The sequence below is a fragment of the Stegodyphus dumicola genome, chromosome 10 (genome assembly GCF_044657685.1).
Source record: "Stegodyphus dumicola isolate Sdum_Otavi_A_Nest chromosome 10, ASM4465768v1".
Taxonomy (NCBI): Eukaryota; Metazoa; Arthropoda; class Arachnida; order Araneae; family Eresidae; genus Stegodyphus; species Stegodyphus dumicola.
This window is the reverse complement of record NC_140777.1, coordinates 137,956,130-137,980,700: the sequence shown is the minus strand read 5'-3', so window position 1 is coordinate 137,980,700 and position 24,571 is coordinate 137,956,130. Positions and strand designations below refer to the sequence as shown.

The 24,571-nt window shown below is 32.8% G+C and overlaps 1 protein-coding gene across 3 annotated transcripts in view; it reads left to right on the top strand.

Moving 5' to 3' along the window:
- Positions 1-24,571, top strand: part of LOC118186637 (alkaline phosphatase-like) — a 157,706-nt gene that overhangs the window by 30,351 nt on the left and 102,784 nt on the right. For 2 of the 3 annotated variants that reach the window (XM_085825588.1, XM_085825586.1), the window contains exon 2: positions 20,806-20,903. In XM_085825588.1, the coding sequence (XP_085681714.1) occupies positions 20,840-20,903 (64 nt within the window). In that variant the 5' untranslated portion in view covers positions 20,806-20,839. Of the gene's footprint in view, positions 1-20,472; positions 20,611-20,805; positions 20,904-24,571 lie in introns of those variants that run through there. The other variant, XM_085825587.1, reaches the window with a different exon arrangement.

The following is a 24,571-nucleotide window of genomic DNA, read 5'->3' as shown; positions in this document are numbered from 1 at the left end:
GGGGAACTGTAGATCAGACTACAATAGAAATGAAAAAAGAAAGCAAAAATGATACCAAACAACAGCAATTAAAAAAAAAAACTCTGAAATCTTCATATATCTATGTGGCCAAAACATTTTCCTCCATTATACAAGAATTCATAATTAAAAACAAACCACTACAAACTATTAAAATATATTTTATGGTACAAAAGCTGTAGAGACATTAGGATTTTTTTGGAGACCGGAGAGATGAAAAATTAGCAACCACCTTCGCCGGGAATCGAACCACGTACCTCTGAAATACCGAATCAGTTTTCTGACCACTACACCACGAAGGCATGCTAGGAAGGCGGGGAGAAGTACCTTATATACTCCCCCTTTTATAGGAAGACGAGTTTTTAGGGGACCCAGTCGCAAAATCCTGGGTGAGGAGAATCATCATCCAACACCCTTTTAGTTCGGGCGCCACTGTAGAGACATTAGGATTTTTTTGGAGGCCGGAGAGATGAAAAATTAGCAACCGCCTTCGCCGGGAATCGAACCTCGGACCTCTGAAATACCGGCTTATTGTGCTGACCACTACACCATGAAGGCATGCTAGGAAGGCGGGAGAAATACCTTACAAAGAAAACGGTGAAAAAATTGAAAGTGAATGACTGGTAAATAATGAATAACGTAAATATTTTTTTAAATAAAAGTTATGAAAATTTTTAATATTTAAGTAAATATTTTTTTTTTTTTTCATTTAGATACAGTATTTCATTGAAGCTACTGAGATTGGAAAGCTAATTCAACAAAGGGACTGCTCAGTGGAATATAAGAACCCCATAGCAACATTCTAATAATATAAGAAGTTCTATACACGACCATGTTGATAGAAATACTGAAATTCTTTATTTGAAAGAAAAATATATACATATTTATATTGGATAAAGATGTTTCAAAACATGATTACAACTGTAAAATTTTAAGGGAAACATTCACTTACATTTCATGGTGATAGATATTCTTTCGATTTATCAACTGAATCTTGTAGGGGCTGCATTGGAGTATTAAAGTTTTTAGCTGAATTCTGATGAATTTTTATCATCTCGTACAAACCGCATCTCAAAAGGGAAAGAAAATATGAATAATTTATAATTGACGATATGTGATGAGAAATGTCATGATAAATTGAAATTATTAACAAAAAAAAAATTCTGACCATTTTAAAAATATTTGTTAAGAAGTCAAAGTATTGCTCCATAATAGCTTATTTCACTGCTGATATAATGCATTTATTATCATATTGCGTTATAATTTAGAGAATGATCAATGCCTGGAAAGTTTCTTTGGCATCTTATCAATGTATTCCCATAATGATGTTGTAGAGACATTAGGTATTTTTGGAAGCAGGCAAGATGAAAAATTAGCAACGCCTTCGCCGGGAATCGAACCGCGCACTCACGCGCTGAGCGTGCAGAGCACTACACCACGAAGGCTCGTTAAGAAGACGAGAGAAATACCTTATAACGCATCACTAAAAGCAGTAGTAGATGAGCTAGGGATTAGTTGCAACGATTTTTGGAAGAATGTTTATACTTTTAAATGTTTTTACGATTGCTTGATTATAAATGCTGTTTTTTTCACAGCATAACTAATCATATGCATAAAATAAAGGTGTGGCAAATTTGTCGATTTTTAGCACAAGAAATATTTATCAGAACCATTCGTCTGTTACAATGTGCCCTGTACATAGGGCTAAGAATAACAGTAACAATAAAAATGACATTATTTCAATTATTACTTAGTGTAGTTGTAGTTTATGGTAAAAGAAAGATAAAATTATTTAACATAAATAACATTCAGTCTTCATCAAAATTCCAACTAACAAAAACAAATGATAAATTGTGTCGTGAAAGTGTCAGTTTCCTTTTGCGTCGCCCTTTGTTAGACAGTTTCCGAGATGAAGCCTTACGAACAAGTCTAATCTTTGATGGTGAAAATATGATTTTTCTCTTTTGGGGAAAAACTAGACAGAATAAAGTAATCTGCATGTTAACATTTAAAGAAGAAGGTCTATTTACGTGAATCAAAATTTCGGGGCATGTTGTAATATGTTACAACTTTCTCTATCGTATGATTTTGGACGTTTTTGTTGATTTATAAAAAAATATTCCGATTAGTAAAAATATTACAGCAGCATTTTAAAACTTACTACATAGAGAAAATAAACAAGTTAAACGATTTCTAAAAAGGTCAGTTAACTTACTTTATATCAAGATTTACGAAATATGCCTTCCCCCATTAACTGGTTAAGACGAAGCATGTGCATATAACCTCTTACTACCCGTTTCATAGGGATATACTACCCGTTTCATAGGGTCTGCGCTTACGTAATAATGCCCGTCATAAAAATCATGCTTAGCGAAAATTATGATAAAAAATTTTAAAAACCGCTGCGTAACGTACGGGTTACTACTTATCCCTGTTAACAACTTGTCCCTAGCTTCCCTACTGCACCAGTTAAATTTATGAGATATATATACTGCAGAGGTCTAAATTACTTTCATGCAAGAAACATAGTTGGACAATATAAATGTCGGCAAACTAGAATTAAAGAATGTAATGAAATAATCCATGCATTTTGTGCTTTGCGCAGCGCATCCATTTAATTTGGCTGGAAACACCACTGCTCAGTGGTAACGGCAAACTATATTTCAATTTAGTTGAAAAAAATATTACATACTTTTTTCTGCTCCGCAATGTGCAGATGTATTAAAAGAATTCCGAAATAAATCTAGTGAAATTCAAAATGCCTTGTGTCTTTGTTCTCAAGATGAATCACAAAACCCGTCCTTTAAGCTGAAGCAAAAAAAAAAAAAAAAAAAAAAAAAAAAAATTAGTTTGCTTTGATGATTATTTCCCATCCCAACGGCCATACACTTTTCTGTTGAGCATTCATGAAAAAAGCAGAATCTATATTCCATATATCATTTAGTTGTCTCCATGACTGACACCATTGTCCAAACTGTGTCACAGAAGTTCCCCGATTTTATACACTCAAGAACAGGGGTGTTCTGTTCAAATGAGATAGGGAACATCCCTAGAGATGGATTCGACGGTCTCTCATCTATCTTCTTATGTCAACAACCCTCTCAAAAGGGCTTTCTGCTCTTCGATATTTTGAGTGCTTTCATGCGGCAAAGACACTACACATGTACAAGGATTCATGTCTTCTCCAAGATTCGTGCCCAAGCCCAACGATACAGCATCCAGCAGCGCTAACCACTACGGGGGAAAATGCTGACAAAGATAAATGCAACCAACAAATTCAAACGAGATCTGTTTGCTCTCCCTGAAGGTCGAGGGGGGCCAGCAACCCTCGGCGTTCTCGCTAAGGCCTGGCAGCTCCTTTTGGTACATGGATTGTCTTCACAAGACCAGACTATTCGAAGGTCCGTTCAAGCTCGGCAGGAGCCATACGTGTACTGCCAATTCTGTCTCTGCTTGTGTGATCGCTACATATTTGATTTTCAAAGACTCTTCTCGGTAGTTTCGTCTCCGCTGGCCAGCTCAGGGGACTGACTTTGTTTGAAGTTGTCTTAGTTTCATTTGGTGACCAGTTTCGGCTTGGTCACCAAACTCTTGCGTTCATATAACCTGGCCGTGTTTATTGTCACCCAGACCTGACCAGGTTTTAACGTTCATATAACCAGAAGTGTTCATTGTAGCCACCATGGATCGCCTCTAGATGTTGAGGCGTCACTCCAAGTTAAGGGCTGTTCTGCAGCTAGGTCAAGAAGTCTATACCTTTTTTGTACTGTGTAAGTTTGTTACAAAAGGCATTGCAATACGTACATGATTTAAAGAGTAAATAACTGAATATGAATAAAACTGAAAATGAGTTACTTCCGACATCAAATTTTACTCTAATACTGAAGAAAGACCTAAAAAATGGAAACCATTTCTTAATGAAAATTTAATTGCTGAAACAAATAAATACATTCTGTATATTATTTGTGACAAAATTTGTAGTAAAACTTATACAAAATACAAAAAATATCAAAAAATTAACAAAATAATTCACGATTTTTTTATAGAATTTTAAGTTTTGTGTAATCCGATATATTTCTAATCAATAGATTATACAAATGAAATAAAAAAGTTTACTTCAATGACAATAATGTTGAAGAGTTGAATACTGGGCTGCCACAATTTATTTTAATGGGGAGAAAACAAAATCTGCGAAGTCCATACGATATGTATCACTTCATTAAAATAAAGCCCTGCATCTTTCTTCTTTTTTCGCTCACCAACGGCCGAGCGGTAAAGTCGCTGAACACTGATAGTTCGGTCCGAGGTTCGAATCCCGCGAACGGGCTGGCTGCATGGGTGTTTTCGTAGTTTTCCCCATGTGTAACGTGTATACGAGCCAGTTTCCCTTAGAAAGCCCTCCACGAAGACATCCCTGCCCTTAGGCAGATAGCCCTAGTGTGCTTTGCCATAATTAAATACACCACACCACACCTTTCTTTTTTCCTAATATTGAAATATTTTTAAGAATTCACTTAAATATGTCTAAGCAATACAACAAGAAAAGATGAATTAAAAGTTATATAAGAGATTCAATAATAAGGGAGAAAAGTCTAATGTCCGAATAATATTTGCTATATAAAAAGATACTCTCAAACAAATACATTACGAAGATTTAACGATCATTTCTCTGAATTAAAATTTCGGAAATGAAAATATATTATTAATCAAACTTCTGATCTTATTAATCAAATTTATAAAACGAAAATCGGCAAATATAAATTTTTTAAAGATTGATTAATGGCTAATTATATTCTATAATTCTCTTATTATGTATTGAGTACAACAAAGGTTTCTGGTATAAAATGTATACCAGAAATTCTTGACAATGAGTATAATAAAAGCACTTATAACACTAATACAATAGAAATCTTTTATAAATTATTGTACAGTAAAGTCTTTAATCCGGACGTCCATAATCCAGAATGATCTATAATCCGGACCTCAAAGTTACAAACTTTCTGCGCATGCGTAGATTTTACGCATGCGCATACCTTTACGCATGCACATAATACTGTTATACATGCGCATATGCGTTTACGCATGCGCGTTTAATGTATAATGGAGGTATAAGCTAGGCTAAAATTATCTAATTATCTATTTCAGTTAATGTTGCAGATTGCGTTGTATCCGGCTTATTATTTTTTGCAGACTGTTAGAGCAATTTTATAATAAGTAAGCTTGAACTTTCGATTATGTCAGAAAGAGTTTTCGATTCTGGAGCTGCCACAGGATCTACAAAGCGAAAGCATGTTTCGATGTACCGCTTCTGATAGTGAAGAAAGTGACAGAGAGGTTATCGAAATTCCGGAAGCGGTACATCGAAACATGCTTTCGCTTTGTTTATTTTGATTGACAAGTTAGTCGGTATTCTCGACACAGCAATTACGGGACTTGAACAGTGGAACTGAACAAGAAATTATATCTGTTTATAGAATTAAAGAGAAAGTATTAGCACAAAAAACGAAGCAACTTAAACAACTTACATTGAAAGAAATGTTTAATAAAGTAAACAAATAAATATTAAGCTTTTTTATGTAAGTTTTGATACCCTTTAGATCATAATTGCTCTTTATTTCATAAATTACGTTTTCATATTTTTAATTTTATAATATCTGCATGCCATCCTACCAGATTTAAATTGATGATCTATAATCCGGAATCGCCGAAGTCCCGACGAGTCCGGAGTAAAGACTTTGTAATGTATTAGTTATTAATGATGCTATATATTCAATTCTACGACTTCTTGTTGCAATAGTAGGTTTCAGTTTTTCATCAGTTCTAGCTGTTGAAGAATTAAAAGCAAGGATCGTATTTAGTTTATTATCGACGTGAATTTCATTTTATTCACAGAGATACAGCTTTCATATTATCTTAAGTTTAAACGTAGCGATTTTTGTTGTGTCTTTAAATTTTCTTTTGAGGCTCAGTATACGACTAATTTAAAGGTAATTTTACTTGGTTGTGGATTTGTGAAGAAATACGTAAGTGATGGATTGGAAAATCAGTTGAACGAAAATAACATTTCTGCCATGTGTAGATGCGACAAAAGGACTGAGTGTTCTAATTCGGCTTTGCAGTTCTGCCATAAATGTTGAACAGGATGATTGATTATTTAAGGATCATAGCATCAACATATCAACGGTTTGATTATTTAAGGATCGTAGCATCAACATATCAACGGTCATACTAATTGACTTGACATAAACTGATTCAGCAGATGAATTAATAATGACAGATGTCAGAAATGTATGATGTCAGAAATGAGTTAAAACAAAACAGTTTTAAGTCATTTCTGACAGTTATAAAAATAAGAAGTAACTAAACAGAAATAAGTCTGTCTAGTTGCTATTTTAATGTTCTGTTAACTGTCGGAACAGCGCGACCATTTTCATCAGTCAAGTGCTGTGTTCCTACTTTGTCTGTATTACATTAGGTTTGTTAGGTTAATTGATTAAAGCAAAACAGCTCGACAGCTATCTGCCTGTAGGATGGAATGCCTTCGCGTAGGACGTTTTAAGGTAAATTGACTCTTATGCACGTTACGCTATAAGGTATTTCTCCCTACTTCTTGGCATGCCTTCGTGGTGTGATGGTCTGCACACTCAGCGCGTATTTGAGAAGTCCGTGGTTCGATTCCCGGTGAAGGCGTTTGCTCATTTTTCATCCTTCCGGCCTCGAAATAATCTAATGTCTCTACAACGCATGGAGAAAATCAATCATGCAACTGGCCCTTTCGCCAGGATTTGATCCTAAGTTGAACTACTAGTATTCAACGACTTTACCTCTCGCTGCTGACGGGCGTATGCATTGCCTATGCGTGTTTGTATCCATTACGTATTTTTATATAAAATACAGCTTTGGTCAAAAGTATTAGACACATAACATTGCATTTCATTTGGAATAATTCTGAGATAAATAAAAACCGGGCATCTATCATTCAATATAAGACTTATTTATTGACATATTTAACATTTAATGTTCCACTTTTCGCTTTGTGTGCAGCAGCAGTTTTGCTCGGCATACTAGCCACTAGTTTACGACTCTCTTTCACATTCATGCCATTCCAAACTTTCTCAGCAGTTTGAAGGGTAACTTTGGATGTTACTGTATATTGGCGTATCTTTCACTTTAAAACAATCATCATTTGATTTAAAAAATCGTTTATTTCCCTCACCTTTGTAATATCGAGTTAAGATCAGGGGACCAGTTTAAAGTATCCCTATTACTAAGAAGATCATGAAAAATCCAGTGCATTGGAATCGCCGATTTGTGGTGTGGTGCGTTACCATGCTGAAATTTAACGCAGTGCACGTTTGCTTTACCGAGTAATTTACAGAAATATGATTTTATGGTCGTTTCAAGAACACTGATGCATTTTTAGCTATACATATGGCCTTCAAAAATGGTCATTTTTGTTACAGATCTGATCCAATACATTCCTAGATCATAATACTGCTTTCTACATGTTTACAGTGGGAACTGCATTCTATGTATTCTTCACCCTTTTATTCGTCTCACATAAAACTCACTCGGTGTACCAGCAGCACCTGAAAATCAAAGAGAAAATGATACTATTTGAGAAATTAGTTTATAACCAAAAACATTTTGGCCATGCTTGAAAGATTATTTTTATGTGAAACAGAATTAAAACAAAGCTTACCTGAATGATCAGTTCAACAGAAAATGTAATATTTGACCATTCTTTCTGCATGTAAAATGGAGGAAAGACATTAAGATAGAAGAAAGGAAAATTTAACGAAGATTAAATGAAAAGAATATTGAAGGAAAGAGAGTAACGAAGAAAAGAAGAACCAAAGAGAAGAACTTCTTGAAGAAGAACGAGGGAATAAGTTTCAAACGTTTTTTACTAAGGACAAATTTCGACATTTCATAAAGAATTACTTACAAAGATACACTTCATGAAGGACTATAAAGTACTACTTTAAGATTTTTATTTTTACTAATTTTTTTATATGGCACTATATGGCAATGTAAAAACCTTTGATTTATTAATAAATACTAGATAAGGGCGGACGTGGGCAGAACCGATTAACCGTAATGGTAGAGGGAATGGTGCCCACGTCCTCCGTTACTAATAGTATCATTCTTCTTGCAAAAAATTCTGGTGAATTAATTAGATTGATTCCGTTATTATCTGTTAAAAATAATTATAATGAACTTTCTAGTGACGATTGTCTCCATAAGACGAACACGTTAAGAAACAGTCAGTGTTTTTGAAAGCATACATAAAAATAACTATCGTTGAACATCATGTTTTAGTAACGACCAAAATATTATGGAAGGGTGGGTAGCCTGTTAGAGAAGATTCACTATAATTTTATTAAAACACTTATGTTAAACTTTACTAGTCATTTGTTGTATATTTTTGGTATTAAAATAGGGGAGCCGCAGTTTCGTTGCTTTGAAAATAAGTGAAACTAAAAATAAGCATTGTGTAAAAAATACAATTAAGATATTGCTATGTGAATTTTGTCTCTTCCTGAAATTCAATATTCTACGTAAAATTAAATTGATTAACTTATCAAAAACATAGTTTAGAAATATTAAAAATCATCAGCTAAGCAAAATGAAAACTCATCTAAACAATTTTAACTCAAGAAAGACAGTGCTTTTCATCTAAAAAAATGACTTTCCGAGCAGAAGATGAAAGAGGAAATCGAAGGGAGAAAGCAGAAGGACAAATCGGCACGATTTCGAGCTGAGGATGAAAGGTGAAAAAATGAATCGGTATGAAGCAGCTAACTATTACCATTATAAAATATTGCAGATAGAAGCTAAATAAATATTTTTTCTCCAAAAATACTTATAGAAAGATTCATTTGAAAGAGTAAAGTGCCCGACCGCAACACTGTCTGAAGATTTAGAAGTAGTCAGCTATAAACAACTAGTGTTAGTAGCATGCAACATTGTTAGCAAGTAATTCTGAAGCATTGTTAGCAACTTAACAATACATCAGAGTTTAATTCCAGTTTCCGCCTTTTATTGGGCCGAATTCCTGTAATTCAGATTACAGGAAAAATGAATCATTACTTCAGAAATATTTGCTTCATAAAGAATTCAACCACGCCCGATATGATTGTATGCAGATGACTTTGAGATCAAACATTTATATGCTTATACTGCATCTGTGCATTTAATTTGAAAGCGTAGATGATTGATATCGAGGACCAGTGCTTAAATTAAATTTATCCTTAATAGATTTATTATGTTTTTTTTTATCTCAGTGCTTTTAACTTTCCTTCTGAAGGTATTCATATTCATTAAGTGGCTTACAAAATCGCTGTGAACAAGTAGAAGCACATAAAATGCCCTTTAAAAAAATCGTATAAATTGAACAAGTGGCTGGGTGATTGGTTTTTGCCTTTTGTGTATGCATATGTATGAGTGTGTGAGTGCAGTAAAGAGAGAGTCCCCCCCTTTTAACGCTACCACTACACTGTGTTCTATCCTTTGTGAAATTTACACACGTTATATTGAATTCCGAGTTTCACCCTTTTAACGCTACCACTACACTATGTCCTATCCTTTGTGAAATTTACACACGTTATATTGAATTCCGAGTTTCACGGATGTTTAATTCGCACTTAAAGAAAATGGCATACTTGTTCTTTGGGACAGGTGGAATCCATTTTTCTGCATTAATTGGAGGAAAACATGGAATTTACTTGTAAATTCAACCATTTTCGTTTCTTCCTTACCGTAGAGATTAAGAAATCTGATGACGAATATCATACAGACGCTTTTCGTAAACCATTTCATGTCTCGCCCACCAGCGGCCGAGCGGTAAAATCGCTGAACACTGGTAGTTCGGTCCGAGGTTCGAATCGCGCGAACGGGCTGGCTGCATGGGCGTTTTCGTGGTTTTCCCCATGTGTAACGTGTATACGAGCCAGTTTCCCTTAGAAAGTCCTCCACGAAAGGCATCCCTCCCCTTAGGCAGATAGCCCTAGTGTGCTTTGCCGTATTCTCAATACACCAACACCCAACACCATTTCATGTCTCACTGTTCCCACACGCAGGTATTGCTCATCCATACCGATAAAAAATTGCGACCTATTACGCATTTGCTTGCTGTGCTGCCTTTATGCTCCATTCTGGCCACTTTATCAGAAGAATTTAATATTCTGAAAGGTATTACTGTTTCTTTTAGATTTATTGCAGACCATCTTAAAATCCCTTGTACCAATACACAAGCCTTCTGCAAGTTTATTTAAAACAGCGTCATATGGTGGCATGAATCGCACAGATTGTCACCAAGGTTGCAGAACTTGGACAAAGCATAGCCGACCTATGCCTCGTTACATAATTTTTTTAACATTTCTTTTCTTTTTTTTCAGATGGTTTAATAGGATTATTGCCTAGAGTTTATATTCACTCAGTTTGTTTTTAGAAGCTTAACACTTTGTATTACTATTCTGCCTCGATGTCTCGCAATATACGTTTGTAAATTTCTGTAAGTTTGTAAAGTGTACTATTGTAAGTGTATGTTCTGCTGTAAAATAATTTGAGTATCAGAAATAATGTAATAACTGTGTAAGTTATGTAATTATGTCCTGAGGCACAACGGCAACAAAATCTTATAATGTTATCTGACGCATCTTCTAACTCTAAATATGCGGAGAACTCTAGAAAATATTACCTAGCCTCTTGTTAGAATGATGGCGTCTCCGTCTTCTATTAACTTAGTTTTCTTTCTACTGTCAGTGAATGACATTGCATATAATAAATTTTCTAATCCTTCATCATCCCATTTAATACTTCAAATTAAAGTCCAGCTCCTTTCATTTGTTTCCCAGTCGCTCCTAAACTCAATCTTCTTTGGACTAAAAAGACAAAGCTGTAACTAACCTAATTACAATAACAATATCTACAACAAAGCTGGAAAAGGAAATAACATATGACTGACTACATTAAGAATAAAAGTTTTTTAATTTAGTTGCTGGATGCCGATTGCATTAACTGTCTAGCCTGCCAATATCGACTGTATAGGTTTTCTTCCTTCAACGAGGGACATTTTAGCAAATAATCTCTGTCCATCTCAAAATTCTGGTTGCTCAAAGGGACTGTCATATATAATTCGGTACTGATGTTTAGCGAGACAATCATGTCCTATCTGGAAACGGAACGCCGAAACTGCGATGGATCCAGAAGAGTGCGGGATATTGTAAAGTGAATCTCCTCTTTTCATTCATAACTTCTTCAAGTAATTTAACATCAAAATTTTTCGTCAGTTTATTTTTTACTCTTCTTTTCTTCGATATAAATGGTACCTCATTATTATTTGATTGCAAAATTTCGGTTCCCTTTTCCATAAAATTCATTCCTAGTTATTTCAACATGAGCCATGATCCACTATAAGACAACAGTCATCCCTTTTGAGGAGAGAAGAAAAAGAATCTTCTGCAAGATTAAATAATTTTTGATTCTGCAACATTATATACAAAAATCGTTTGAATGGCTGAAAGTTTGAAGCGACCTAGAAGTAAGGAATTTATTTCAATGAAGCCCCACTGGCTCAAAATGTTCCGAGAATGGGTACCATATGTAGACGCTGCGTTCGTTTTTTTTTTTTTTTTTTTTTTTTTTTTTTCTTTGGTTGTATAAACGACCATGCAGCTTATTTGTTTATGTTTTATTCCAAAACTGTCAGCTCATGTTGCAGTGCCTTACAAATTTTGGTGTAGTGCTAAGTTAACAACGACGGATTTTTTCCAACTTTTATCTAAATTAAGAAAAACTTACATTACTCCCTCCCTGAATTTAAAATATGTGGTGTACAGAAAGACTTCATAAATAAATTTCTGTGCTAACTTAATGTATAAATTCATTTCAGTTCGGAATATTTATGTTTACATATTTCAATTTTGCATGTATGGGTTCTTCAATAAATTAATGCAGTCTTCATTTAGTTTAGAAGAAAAGATTTCTACTAAACTAAATTAAAATTGCATATTACATTTTGCCTTGCTTGGCTAAGGAAATATTTGTGATTTTTAACAGTATTACTCCCTCCCTGAATTTAAAATATGTGTTGTGCAGAAAGAATTCATAAATAAATTTCTGTGCTACCTTAATGTATAAATTCATTTCAATTCGGAATATTTATATTTACATATTTCAATTTTGCATCAATAAATTAATGCAGTCTTAATTTAGTTTAGAAGAAAAGGTTTCTACTAAACTAACTTAAAATTGCATATTACATTTTGCCTTGTTTGGATAAGGAAATATTTGTGATTTTTAACAGTATTTGTCAAGTAATTTTCTGAAAATTTCTAGTTACATTTTTTTATCTTGAACTAGAGAAGCAGTAACTAACCTCAAGTCAATATTTGACTTAGTTGAACATATTTTAATCTTTTTATTTATTTTTTTTTTAGTTTTAAAAAGTGTCGTATTGAATTATGCTTTAAAAAACTGCAACAGAAACCACGATATGTAGTAAAATTTATGGGACTGATTATTTGTGAAACAAGATACGAGCTATTAAAATGGGACGCTGTGATGTATGATTAAGGATTAAAAAACCATTTGCGAGCGGAAATCACTGCAACATTGCGTCACAGAATGAGTCTCATGAGTCTAAAGATTAGTTGAGAGGTTTAACCACTCAGGCCATGTCTAATTCTCACATTCCTTAACGATAACTGATTGTAAAAAATGGCAAACCAGTCCTTAAATTGTTAGCCTGCCATCTTAGTACTCTTATGGTTGCGAATCCAAGTACAATTCTTGAAACTGGGAATTTCATCTAAACATTTTACATAAAATGTAGCCAGAAAATGCTTTTCCTGTAGGTTATAAGATGTCCTTGTGGGAATTTTAAAAACAAATGTGTGAATTAATTGTATTTTGTAAATAAGATAAAAATAGAGAACGCAGTGTCAGCTTATTTTGACTCCCAAACTGAAAGGTAAATGAGCTCACCAGTGGCCTACGACAAAAACGTTTAAACACTGATGATTTCTGGAGAATCTAGATGTTATATAACATTTTCATGGCATTCTGTCATATATCAGATAAATACTAACCAGTTTCTTTCAGCAAGGCATGAAAGTATTCCTTCCTTTAAGCTGTTGAGGCTTCCAGGCTTTCTCTAATTAATTATTTTTTACGGAAATTAAAGCAGCGTTTGTGTTATCCAAGCATGTGATGTCAGTTAAATGTGCTTAAATCATAAATTAATTACGTTTTAATGCAATAATAATAAATTTATTTGAATATGTATAATTAGTCCAAAGGGCCTTTGTCCCTGAAGGACTATTGTTTTCGTTTTGCGATTTTGCGTTGAAGCACTATAAATGACCGTTTCACTTTTCAAACTGTTGCCACCAAATGTTAGAATCCTGCATTACATTCGAAGAAATTAAATAATGAAAAATCTGCATAAATGTAGGTATCTTTCTCACATGTGATAAAATAACGGTACATAGAGACATCGAATTTTTAATGACGTAATCTTATTGCCAATATGGGCATGTGGAAGCCCAAATTTGAAACTTGGAATTTGTTTTATGATCGATTTCATATTTTGTAAAACTTTAATGAATTTTTGGGTAATGAACTCAACGATTTGAAAGCGAGCAATGGCAACAATCTACGGGTGGGGGGAACCTTTTTATCTCCAGCGCAAGGAACTGTGTATCGGAAATTCTAAAGATAGGCTCGTCTTAAAATTATTTTGCGACATTGCCATTGAACTGAAATTTATGGTTTAAGTGCGAAGAACATGATATTTAATAAATAAAGGTAACACACGAAACGTTAAAAAAACGCCCCTTTTGAACATAATTTAAAATCTGAAACCTTTCATATTTTTTTTAATTTGTGTTTTTTTTTTATTTTTTTAATAAAAGAAACGAAAAAGAATTTATACCTGAATATTTCTTTCTGGATAGTCCTCTACTAGTTGTCTACCTATATCTTTGATAAACGTTAAAAAAAGTCCCCTTGGACGTAATTTAAAATCTGAAACCTTTCAGATTTTTTTAAATGATGTATTCCTTTTTTTATTTTTTTAAATTATTTTGTTAGTACGTAATTAACGTCGCAGAAAATTTTTAAATGAAATACTAAATGGTTGATACTGTTTTTGTAGCATTAAACCATTGGATTAAAGCTAATTAAGGAAAATACTTCAGTCATATTCTATAATACATTTTTCCACAGATGTAAATAGAAATCCAGGAAAAAAAAAAAACCCACAACGCCGTCGTATAAATACTAAAGGCTCCTTGTCCGGAATCGAGAGCACTGTCTACCCGGTACGAAACTGTTGAACAATCCTCTTTAATTCCTATTTAAATTTAGAAACATGGGATATTTAAAACGCTTGAATAATTCCAAATAGAAATGTTTCTTTATTTGTATTTATTAGCTATGCAGTTGTTTATTAAACGGGCTCGAGTGTATGCCAGGCTGTCCAAATCCTATACTTAAGAGAGTTAATTTATATTATTGCATCCATTTTATTAATTTTAATATAAAATTTAATTTGGAATTCAAAATTACCTCTTGCTTATTCCTGACCCCTTATTCCAGAATTATGCAGTATTTATATAGTAGTACATAGTAGCAGAATTTAAAAATACCATAGCATTTATAGTAGCCGAATTTATAATTATGTAGTAGTTATAAAGTAATATATGGTCGCAGAATACTTTAGAATTATATAGTAGTGTATAGTAACAGATTACATTAGAATTACCAAGTTGTTATATAGTATTATATACTATCAGAATACATTATAATTATATATCAGTTATATAATAGTATATAGTAGCAAATTACTTTACAACTATATTGTAGTTATATAGTAGTATATAGTAGCAGAATACTTTAGAATTATACTGTAGTTATATAGTAGCTAGATAGAAGTTATATGATAGTAGAATTACATTGCAATTACTATGTAATAAAATATAATTACTATGTAATAGAATAATGTAATATAATAATTACTACGTAATAGACTAAAAATAGTAGTAGAATTACATAGTAATTCCGCTACTGCATTCTATTACATAGTAATTCTATAATAAATAGTATTATATGGTATTTATTTTAATGGGCGGAAACATTATATGCTAACTATATTGAAATTTTTAAATGCCAGTCATTGCAATAATTAATGTTGGCATATCCTCTGAATAATGATCTGGACATCAATTCCTAATACTACATAGATAATTTGTGTTTGTGCTTGGCGTATTCGAGCAAACTAGAAATGAATTTGAAGAACTAATCTGCTGTTATTATATCGTGCAATCAGTACTTCAAAGCGTAAGAAAACGAACGTTTCCTCCATCCTCATGCCTTAAATAGAAACTACATTCTTGCGTTCCTTGTAAACTTGCGTTTGCTGCCCTGGTGATCCCAGTCGAAGCTTTCGTAAGATGATATTTGATCCGGTTTACAATTCATTCAGTTTGATTAATTTGTCTATTTTTCATGAATATTTCAAGCTCATATACATACGTCGCAGTACATTTTTAGCGTTTTATACATAGCAATAAAACGTAGCCATTAAAATTTACAGTAGTGAAACAATCTTCATAAAAATTCAGAACAAAGGAGAAAGGGAACTTTTAAATTTTGCCTAAATTTCTAAACAGAGGAACTTCTGTATAAAATTTAGAAATAAAAAAGAATAAAATTAATACAGTATAAAAAATTCTGAAAGGCTTTCAGATATTACCCCCAAATGGATGTTTTATTCCTTTACAAACATATACACGTTCTGAGAGCTAACGTCACACTCGGCTAAAAATATTTAAAATCAGCATATCTTTAGAATTTTCGATCGATTCACAAGAAGTCTCGCGCGCTAAAGGTTAAAAAGTTTTATTCCCTACAGTGTTTCCACTACTCGCTTTGAAATTGTTGAGTTTGTTAATATGCAAAATATGAAATAGACCCTCCAATAAGACAAATTCCAGATTCGGGCTTCCAGGTCCCCACGTTCGGGTGAAGGACTGTGTTATTGAAAATTTGATGACTCTAGGTACTATTGGTGGTGGTGGTGGTGGTGGTGTATTTAATTATGGCAAAGCACACTAGGGCTATCTGCCTAAGGGGAGGGATGCCTTTCGTGGAGGACTTTCTAAGGGAAACTGGCTCGTATACACGTTACACATGGGGAAAACCACGAAAACACCCATGCAGCCAGCCCGTTCGCGGGATTCGAACCTCGGACCGAACTACCAGTGTTCAGCGACATTACCGCTCGGCCGCTGGTGGGCCTAGGTACTATTGTTTTTTCACAATGGGAGAAATATACATACTTCCATGTAGATTCTTCATTACTTAGTTTCTTTAAATATAATACAGGCCGTTAATATTTGGCGGCAACAATTTGAAAAGAGATTCAGACATTTAAAGTGATTCAAAGCAAAATGTCGTTTAGAGACTAATAGCCCTTCTAGACTAACGCCCATTTGGGCTAAAACTTTGGTTTCATATTAGTCCTATGTGATTCAAAGTATGCCTTGACTTGTCCACTACGCCTACAGTGGGCCCGGGAACATAGAGATTGGATCATAGATAAATTTCTGGTCGGATAAATCACAATTTGTCATTCAATCATATCCACGGTCGTGTAAGGGTACGCCATCTTCCAGACGAACAGTTAAATATTTGAATTTCTTTAGTGCCAACTATAGCCTAAAGTCCTGCTTCAGTACTAAGTTATACCTTAGTACCGAATTACCGCTATAAGGAATTAACAAATTCCTCTGCGTACTGTCACTTTGTAAATGGCTATCATATTACCGTTCAGCTGGAAGACCTGAATTCAAATCCTGTCGAGGATACAATTAATTTAAGAAAGTTAAAACTCCTAAAAAACCCAATGGTCAATAAAATGACGCTCGAGTGGTAAGCTGTAGAACATCTGGATTTGATATAATGAGTCTCTTGCCTCTCTCCAGTTGGCTTTTAAATAAGAGAAGGTGTAAGGAATTCTTACGGCACGCATTCTCTGTGCATGCTCTCGTGATTAAATGGTCAGCTAGTGATTAGAAAATACGTGAATCAAATCTCAGCAAGGGCACATACGGCATTTCTCGTTTTTTGCTCAAAAAATTGTAAAAGTCTCTGTATCGCTATAAAAATTATTTATTTTATATTTGAATAATTTAATGTGTTAAGGGGATCAAAGCAGTTGCTACGACAAAGCATTAGAGTTGTTTATAATTTAAGGAAAATCTTCATGGAACACTTTCTAATATTTATAAAGAAAAGAAGGTCGGATGAATCACGATTTGTCATTCATCATATCCATGGTCGTGTCAGGATACGCCATCTTCCAGGCGAACAGTTGCTTCCTCCTGTACAACAGGACATACACAGGCTGGTGGTGGCAATATTATGCTTTAGGGGACGTTTTTCATGTGTGGCTCTCTGACCATTAATTGTGGTAGAACAGACTAAAGCTGTGGGCTATCTGAACATAACTGCGGATCAGTTGCACCCTTACATGGCGTCTGTCTTCCCAACTGGAAATGGAATCATCCAACAGGCTAACTTCCCATGTTACAAGCCTCGAATTATGTTGGAATGGTTCGAGGAGCATAAGAATGAATTCCAAGTAATGTTCTGGCCACCTAATGCGCCGGATCGTAACTCGATAGAGTACATTTGGGATGTCATGGAGCAGCAGCTTAGAGGCCAAATACCGCCATGTCGGAATATCTGTGTGATCGCTGCTTAGACATTTGGTACAATCTTTCTCCAGTCATCTACCAAGAACCTGTGGCATCCATGCCAAGGCGAGTTGCAGCTGTTTTGCAGGCCAAGGTTCTCAGTTTGTTTGGTCAAAAACTGAAACTGAGAATCTCAGTTTGTTTCACCAAAAACTGAAAAGATTCGAATGATTCTAAAAGATTAAAAAATGAGAATATGCAGTTAATTTAATTACGGCTGTATGGTGTAATATTTCTTGAAAAACGAGTCAACTCCTACGGTCTCGGGGTATACAGTAGCCTCAGTGTCTCGGTAATATTGAAATACTTGTGAAATTTCGATTCCTTGATAATATTGCAAATACGGGCAATATTTTAACCATAATTATCGTCTCACCAGATTAATAACATCTATTTTAAAGCATTCATATTTCTATGCTAAAATGTTTTCAAAGGATGCAACTGGGAGTTTACCTTAAATAATTGTATTGCCGATGACTAACGCATCAAATGTTATAGTTTGAGTGACAAAATCTAATCAATTAGTAATTCAATCTCAAGGTTCCAAACCTTTAATTGAAAGATTGATTTTTATATATACTTGCGTCGCTACTTTTGTAGCAACTTTTGGTCAAGTAATCGGTAATATCAGAATAGTAGGTTTATTTGAAAAATAGTATTGTATTAAAATATTAATTAGTTTGCAGCCCATGCTGAAATAATGTAAAATTCAATAGACTGTGGTCAGATTTTTCGAAGTTGAGAAATTTTGAAATATTAGATTAATATTTAATTAAAATAGTTTAAAATAAAAGAGAAACGCCTAATTTGCATTCTCTTGCTATATATATAATATTAGCTTATTTTTTTGAGGCAAAAGGTAAGCACATAACCATTGAAATTTTTTGAACCATTGAAATTGAGATCCACTGAAATTTTAATAGTGGTTAGTGTAAGTTGCCTCATCCATTTTCAGTTTATTCAAGGTTACTGACGTGTTCCGCAGACTTTAATGCTTATTTAATAATACATTCACATTTGGAATGTGTTTCTAATACTATACCTAAAAAAAGATTCTTATGAGCAATTTAAAACTGCTTTCACTTCTTATATTACTTTTCATTTTTCTTCTCATTATAAACCAATTTTGGGGAATTTCGAGAATATTTCATAACAGCTCTTTGCTTGAAGAGTCTATTGTGCCTTACTGATTTTAATAAGCAATCTCACAGTGGAGGAAAACCCTGACATACAAGTGAAATTAATAATCTTGCAAAGCCTTTAAATTTTTGTAAGCAGTTTACATTTCTTTGAGCAATTTTGTCTCTCTTTCATTTCTTTTGTGCCATCTCATTTTAGAAAAACCCGAGATTACTCACTGAGAATCGCTCACTAAATAAGTATGCATTATGAGGAAGAGTGGGTGTAATTTTATTTTATTAACTGCTTTAACAACACAGAATTTAGTGCTTGACGATCGCCTACTCCCATTCTGTTTGATAAGAGAGATATTTCTCAAGGGATTTAATTCACCTGCAGTGAAAAGTACCAAACAAAATTGAAGATCTGGAAATCGTAAGTTTTTTATGAAGTTGATTCATATTAAGATAAATTTATTATGAAGCATGAATTTTAAAAAATCAAACGCTTTCAGTCTGACCAGTTTTAAAAGTCAAACCTTTTCGCTATCAAAATCAAGTTATGTTTTGTATTATTAAAAAAATTCTTCATACTTTAACAAAGCAGTAAGCTATAACACCGTGTTGCACAAATGCCGTTCACGCTTGATTCCCAGAGAGCTTCCCCTCCCCCAAGCAGTCCGATATACGGAACTCTGATCTACTGAGTAACTGAGCTTACCCATTCAAACTGGCTTGAACTCTCGACAAGCGTCAGCTCTTGATAGCCATAATAATAATTGAATAAGCCATAATAATAATAATCTTGAAGCCATAATAATAATAACGTCTCCTGCATCATGAAAACCTATTAAATCTACATATTTAATAGACATGTTTAATTGACTTTTAACGTTACTTTTTTACATTGACTTTTTAAATTTAAAATGCCTTAACGTGCATGCGCTTTTTATTGAAAACATTTTTTGGAACTGGAAGTATATATATATATACAAGACCAACGACTAGAAATATTTCTTAAAGACATTTCTACTTTTAAATTCAATAAAAATGCATTAATATTAAAAATATCCCTCATCCGTTTTCTTACAAATAATAACCATCTTAATTTTATGCTGTTTATTTTGATTATTTCTTGTGAGAAAAATAACTTCGAGAAGTGCAAATTAAAAATTTCCATCTGTGTACTGATGTCTAAAAACATCCCCAGGAATAGGTGAATGAAGTTTTGATGCCTAAATAAAATATCAAATCATTCATACGATTTTTATAGTGTTTACAATAATCATATCGAAAATTACGAGCAAAAGTACTTTTTAAGAAAAATATTACCACTCTAAATTTCGTCACATATGCATTTGGTATTTTCGTTCGTTACCAAATTCGTACTGTTTGTATTCTTATGCCACCAAATGCTATTTTTCTCAGTAAACACTTTAATCATGTTTCTAGGTTATGTTTGAGATAATTCATTTCCAACTGCTTTGTTTACGCTAATCTTGTTTGCGAGATGTTTCTTTAAGAAGAGCTGAAGAATTAAACATGTTGACGTATACAGCGGGAAGAATACAGTTTGGGTGCAGTGCAGACAGAAAATTTTAATTTCCAACATTCAGATCACAGTTTTACGCTATGTATCGGTAGAAAAAAAAGGGATCTGAAGTTAATTATTTTGTTTTATAATTTGTTAGTAAGAACCACATTTTAAAGTAAGAAATGCAATGATTACTACCTTTTCGATTTTGAATTTTTCTTTCAAAACTTAGAGCAAAATAAATTTCAGTGTTTTTTGAATCGCTTATTAAACATCATGTATCAAAGTAAAAGAAATATTTTGATAATTTGTTAAATTAATGATTTTTATCTTTTATTATTAATAAAATTGTTTCTTTGATTCTCCTTAGACGGATATCTTCCGTGCAGAGATCTATCTCCAGGATGCTGATATTTTTCTTCTGGACACTTTTGATGACGTCATCTAGTCATATTCTTCTAATTAATGGTTAGTAATTTTTACATATAATTAAAATAAAATAAATATAATTAAAAAAATCTAAGAATTTTTAAATTTGCGCAACATTTCTTTAAACACCGTTATAATAGAAATTCAAACAAATTATGCTCACCGTATGATTGAATAGTTTAATATTTGAACCAGCATGTTAATTCATCAAGACATTTCACTTGCTTAGGAAAGCAGATACTGAAAGAAATTTATCCATTGTATAGAATTTTTTATGTAAAAGCTTTTAATTGTATTGATAATATTTTTTTTAAATAATTATTTTGATTTTAAAATTTAATTTGATTTATTTAAGTAAAATATTCTTTGTTCGTATTACAATCAATTTCTTACAGAAATTGTGTAATATAAATAGTCTGTTTCAGAATTTCAACGAAATTTATATCCTGTAACTTAAAATATAGGGTAAAGTGCTGGTTAAATTTTCAAGCAGTAATTAATTAATGTATCTTAGAAAACTAAATCTTTAGTGTTATTTCAATCTAATACACATAACAACTTTTCTTCCATTGTACAAATAAAAATTTAAGCTTTCATTTTCTGAAAATTAATTAATTTTTAAAAAATAAATAAAATTTAATGTATTTTATACTTTTCAAGCATTTTATAAAACAGCAAATCGCATACTATTTTTAACTTATCCTCAGTATTTAAACGAAAACATCTTTCTTTAAGGAAATTTTAAATCATTAAGATCTATGAATCTTCTAAACCAATTTACTTTTTGTTTAAGAATAATTACAATGTTTTTAAAGGAAACTTTTCAAGCACATTAAGTTTTTTTTTTTATCTATTATGTAAACTATAGGTGCACGCGTAACGGAAGATAGCATCGTTACAAGAAAATTATTTTAAATGCATTCTAATTTTATTAATTTCCTTCTATAAAAAGCACACAGAAATACTGACGTTAATAACAGTAATAATCAAAGTATTACAATTCGGCTTACAGTTCATCATTTGAATGTCTATACCCGATAGTATTTTTAGTTTTATACGTAGCATTTATTTTCAAATATCCTGATGTGGACAGCACATGACTTCCTTGTACGGCCTATTAAATTACACGCATTTTTTGCTGCACTTCATTTAAACTTATTTCCTCGAATTTCATTAAAGATATATTTTTCATACAATCGATTCATTTTTCAATTCGCGGCAAGGCAAAAATACATAACAACTCAAAACATCTTTATTAAAAACTGTAAAATACAGAAAAACCTAAAACACTAAGTTCAGTAAAAACAGTTTAAAAAACAATTTTTGCACAAAAACAAAAATTTTGCCAACGGCAGAAAGATGAAATTTTCGATGCACAAAAAGATAACTTTTGGTCCTACTGGGCAAAAGATACTGAAGTAGTGCACCAACTGACTTAATTAACTTACTAATAAAAGTTTCAAATGTAAACAAAAGCCATAGCCGCCATGTTAGGCTTAGCGTCATTTACACTAATTCTACATTTATTGCATGTTAACCAAAGCCTTAAAAACCTTAACTAGAATATAAGAAAAACATAATTCAATCCCATTTAATTGGTAATTCTACATTTATTGCATGTTAACCAAAGCCTTAAAACCTTAAGTAGAATATAAGAAAAACATAATTCAATCCCATTTAAAGCAAAAAGTGCACGATTTACCAACATATAAAAATAAAAAAACAGAGCTTTCCAAGCAAGGTGGTTATGCATATATATATATATATATATATATATATACATGCGTTTAGTGGGGCTATTGCAACAAAAGAGGGAGGTGTACAACTAGATATTATAGCAGTTCCATATGCAAAATTTCATAGTTCTATGACTAGTTTTTGAGTTATGCGAGATATATATACATACATACTCACAGTTGTCATGAAAAAAAATCCCTTCTGAATCCATTACAAATCCATTTTGCAATTCTTTCTGCCCATACGTACAGATGTCACACAACAGAAATCGTTCAAATGAAATCGATGGCATTAAAAATGGATGTTTTCGTTGAAATGTGATACCTGAACCTTTTTGCGATTGCAATACTTTCTGTACTTCGTATAAGGCAGTACCAAGGGAAATGTGCCGCCGTTGTTAAAGCTATAGATTGTATTATGAGATAGTGATAAACAGGGTCGTCAAAAAAATTTCAGGTTTTGAAAAGATATTTTAATATTTTAGATATTAAAATGCTTGGAAATACCCGAAATTTAAATTTAACATCTAAAGATCTTTGCTTCATTCGTCGCTCTTTATATCCAGAAATGTACTCGCTTTCGTCCGCGATTTGCAAAGTTTTAAGATTGTTAATAGCTGCAGCTGATATGGCGTTTTTGCTTATTGTGAGGGCAAGACTTTTTCCTCCTTCTGTAAGAGAAGATAAAATACAGGAAATCAGGTGAATTGAAAGGGTTACAGCCGAAAACATCGCGGACGAAAACGTCGTGGAGAAAACAACGCAAAGCAAAAACATCGTGCTACAAAACATCGTGGGAGAAAAAATCGCAAAGAGAAAACATAGCAGTTCTGAAACATCGTGGTACAAAACATCGTCTTCGAAAATAAAGCGGTTCAAAAACTTCGCAGTTTAAAAACATCGTCATCGAAAATATCGTGGTAAAAAATAAAGTATCTTCAAATCATCGCATGACGATAACATCGCAGACATGCTTTTTTTAGGCTTTAATAACTGTAAATGGATATTCTCATAATGATTTGTGAGCGCAAAATGGAAAAAAGATAATTTTTACTTTAATATTTTTATTAACTAATAAATGTTTGCTGAGAAAATAAAAAGAAAACTTAAGCATAGAAAATTAATGCAACTTATAGCACTTAATAGAATTTTAAACCGACATAGTTAACTAACAAAGGCCATTAATAAATAATTTTTTATAAAGTTTTTACTGGTAAATTTTCATGAAAAGTATAATCTATAAGTTGCATTTAATTTTCTATGCTTAAGTTTCCTTCTGACGTTTTCGGCAAAAATTTATTACTTAATAAAAGAATGTGAAAGTAAAAATTATCCTTCTTCACATCTTGCGCTCACAAATCATTATGGGAATATCCATTTATTAAAACCTGAAAAAAGCATGTCTGCAATGTTATCGTCATTCGATGATTTGTAGACACTTTATTTTTTACCACGATATTTTCGACGACGATGTATTTAAACTGCGAAGTTTTTGAACCGCTTTATTTTCGACGACGATGTTTTGTACCACAATGTTTTAGAACTGCGATGTTTTCTCCCACGATATTTTGTAGCACGACGTTTTTGCCTTACATTGTTTTCTCCGCGACGTTTTCGTCCGCGATGTTTTTGCCGCGATGTTATCGGCGGACACCAATTGAAAGTTAATAATACGGCAGAAGGACGACTATAGAACCATTTATAAATAAAACGTATTACTAGTAACCTAATTAATATTACTAATAAGCTAAATGAAATTTACTTGTTAATAATTATAGGGTTAATTTTGATATTTTTAAAATTACCCTACCTGAAATAAACAATAATTATTGCATAATAGGTAAAGACTGATGCAAATTAACTCACTCACATGCTACTTTGCAAGAAAGTGAAAACTCTGCTCTGTTAAACTGCATTCCAACTTCATTTGACCGCCTCTAAATAACACTCGTGGCATGTGGTGAGATGTTT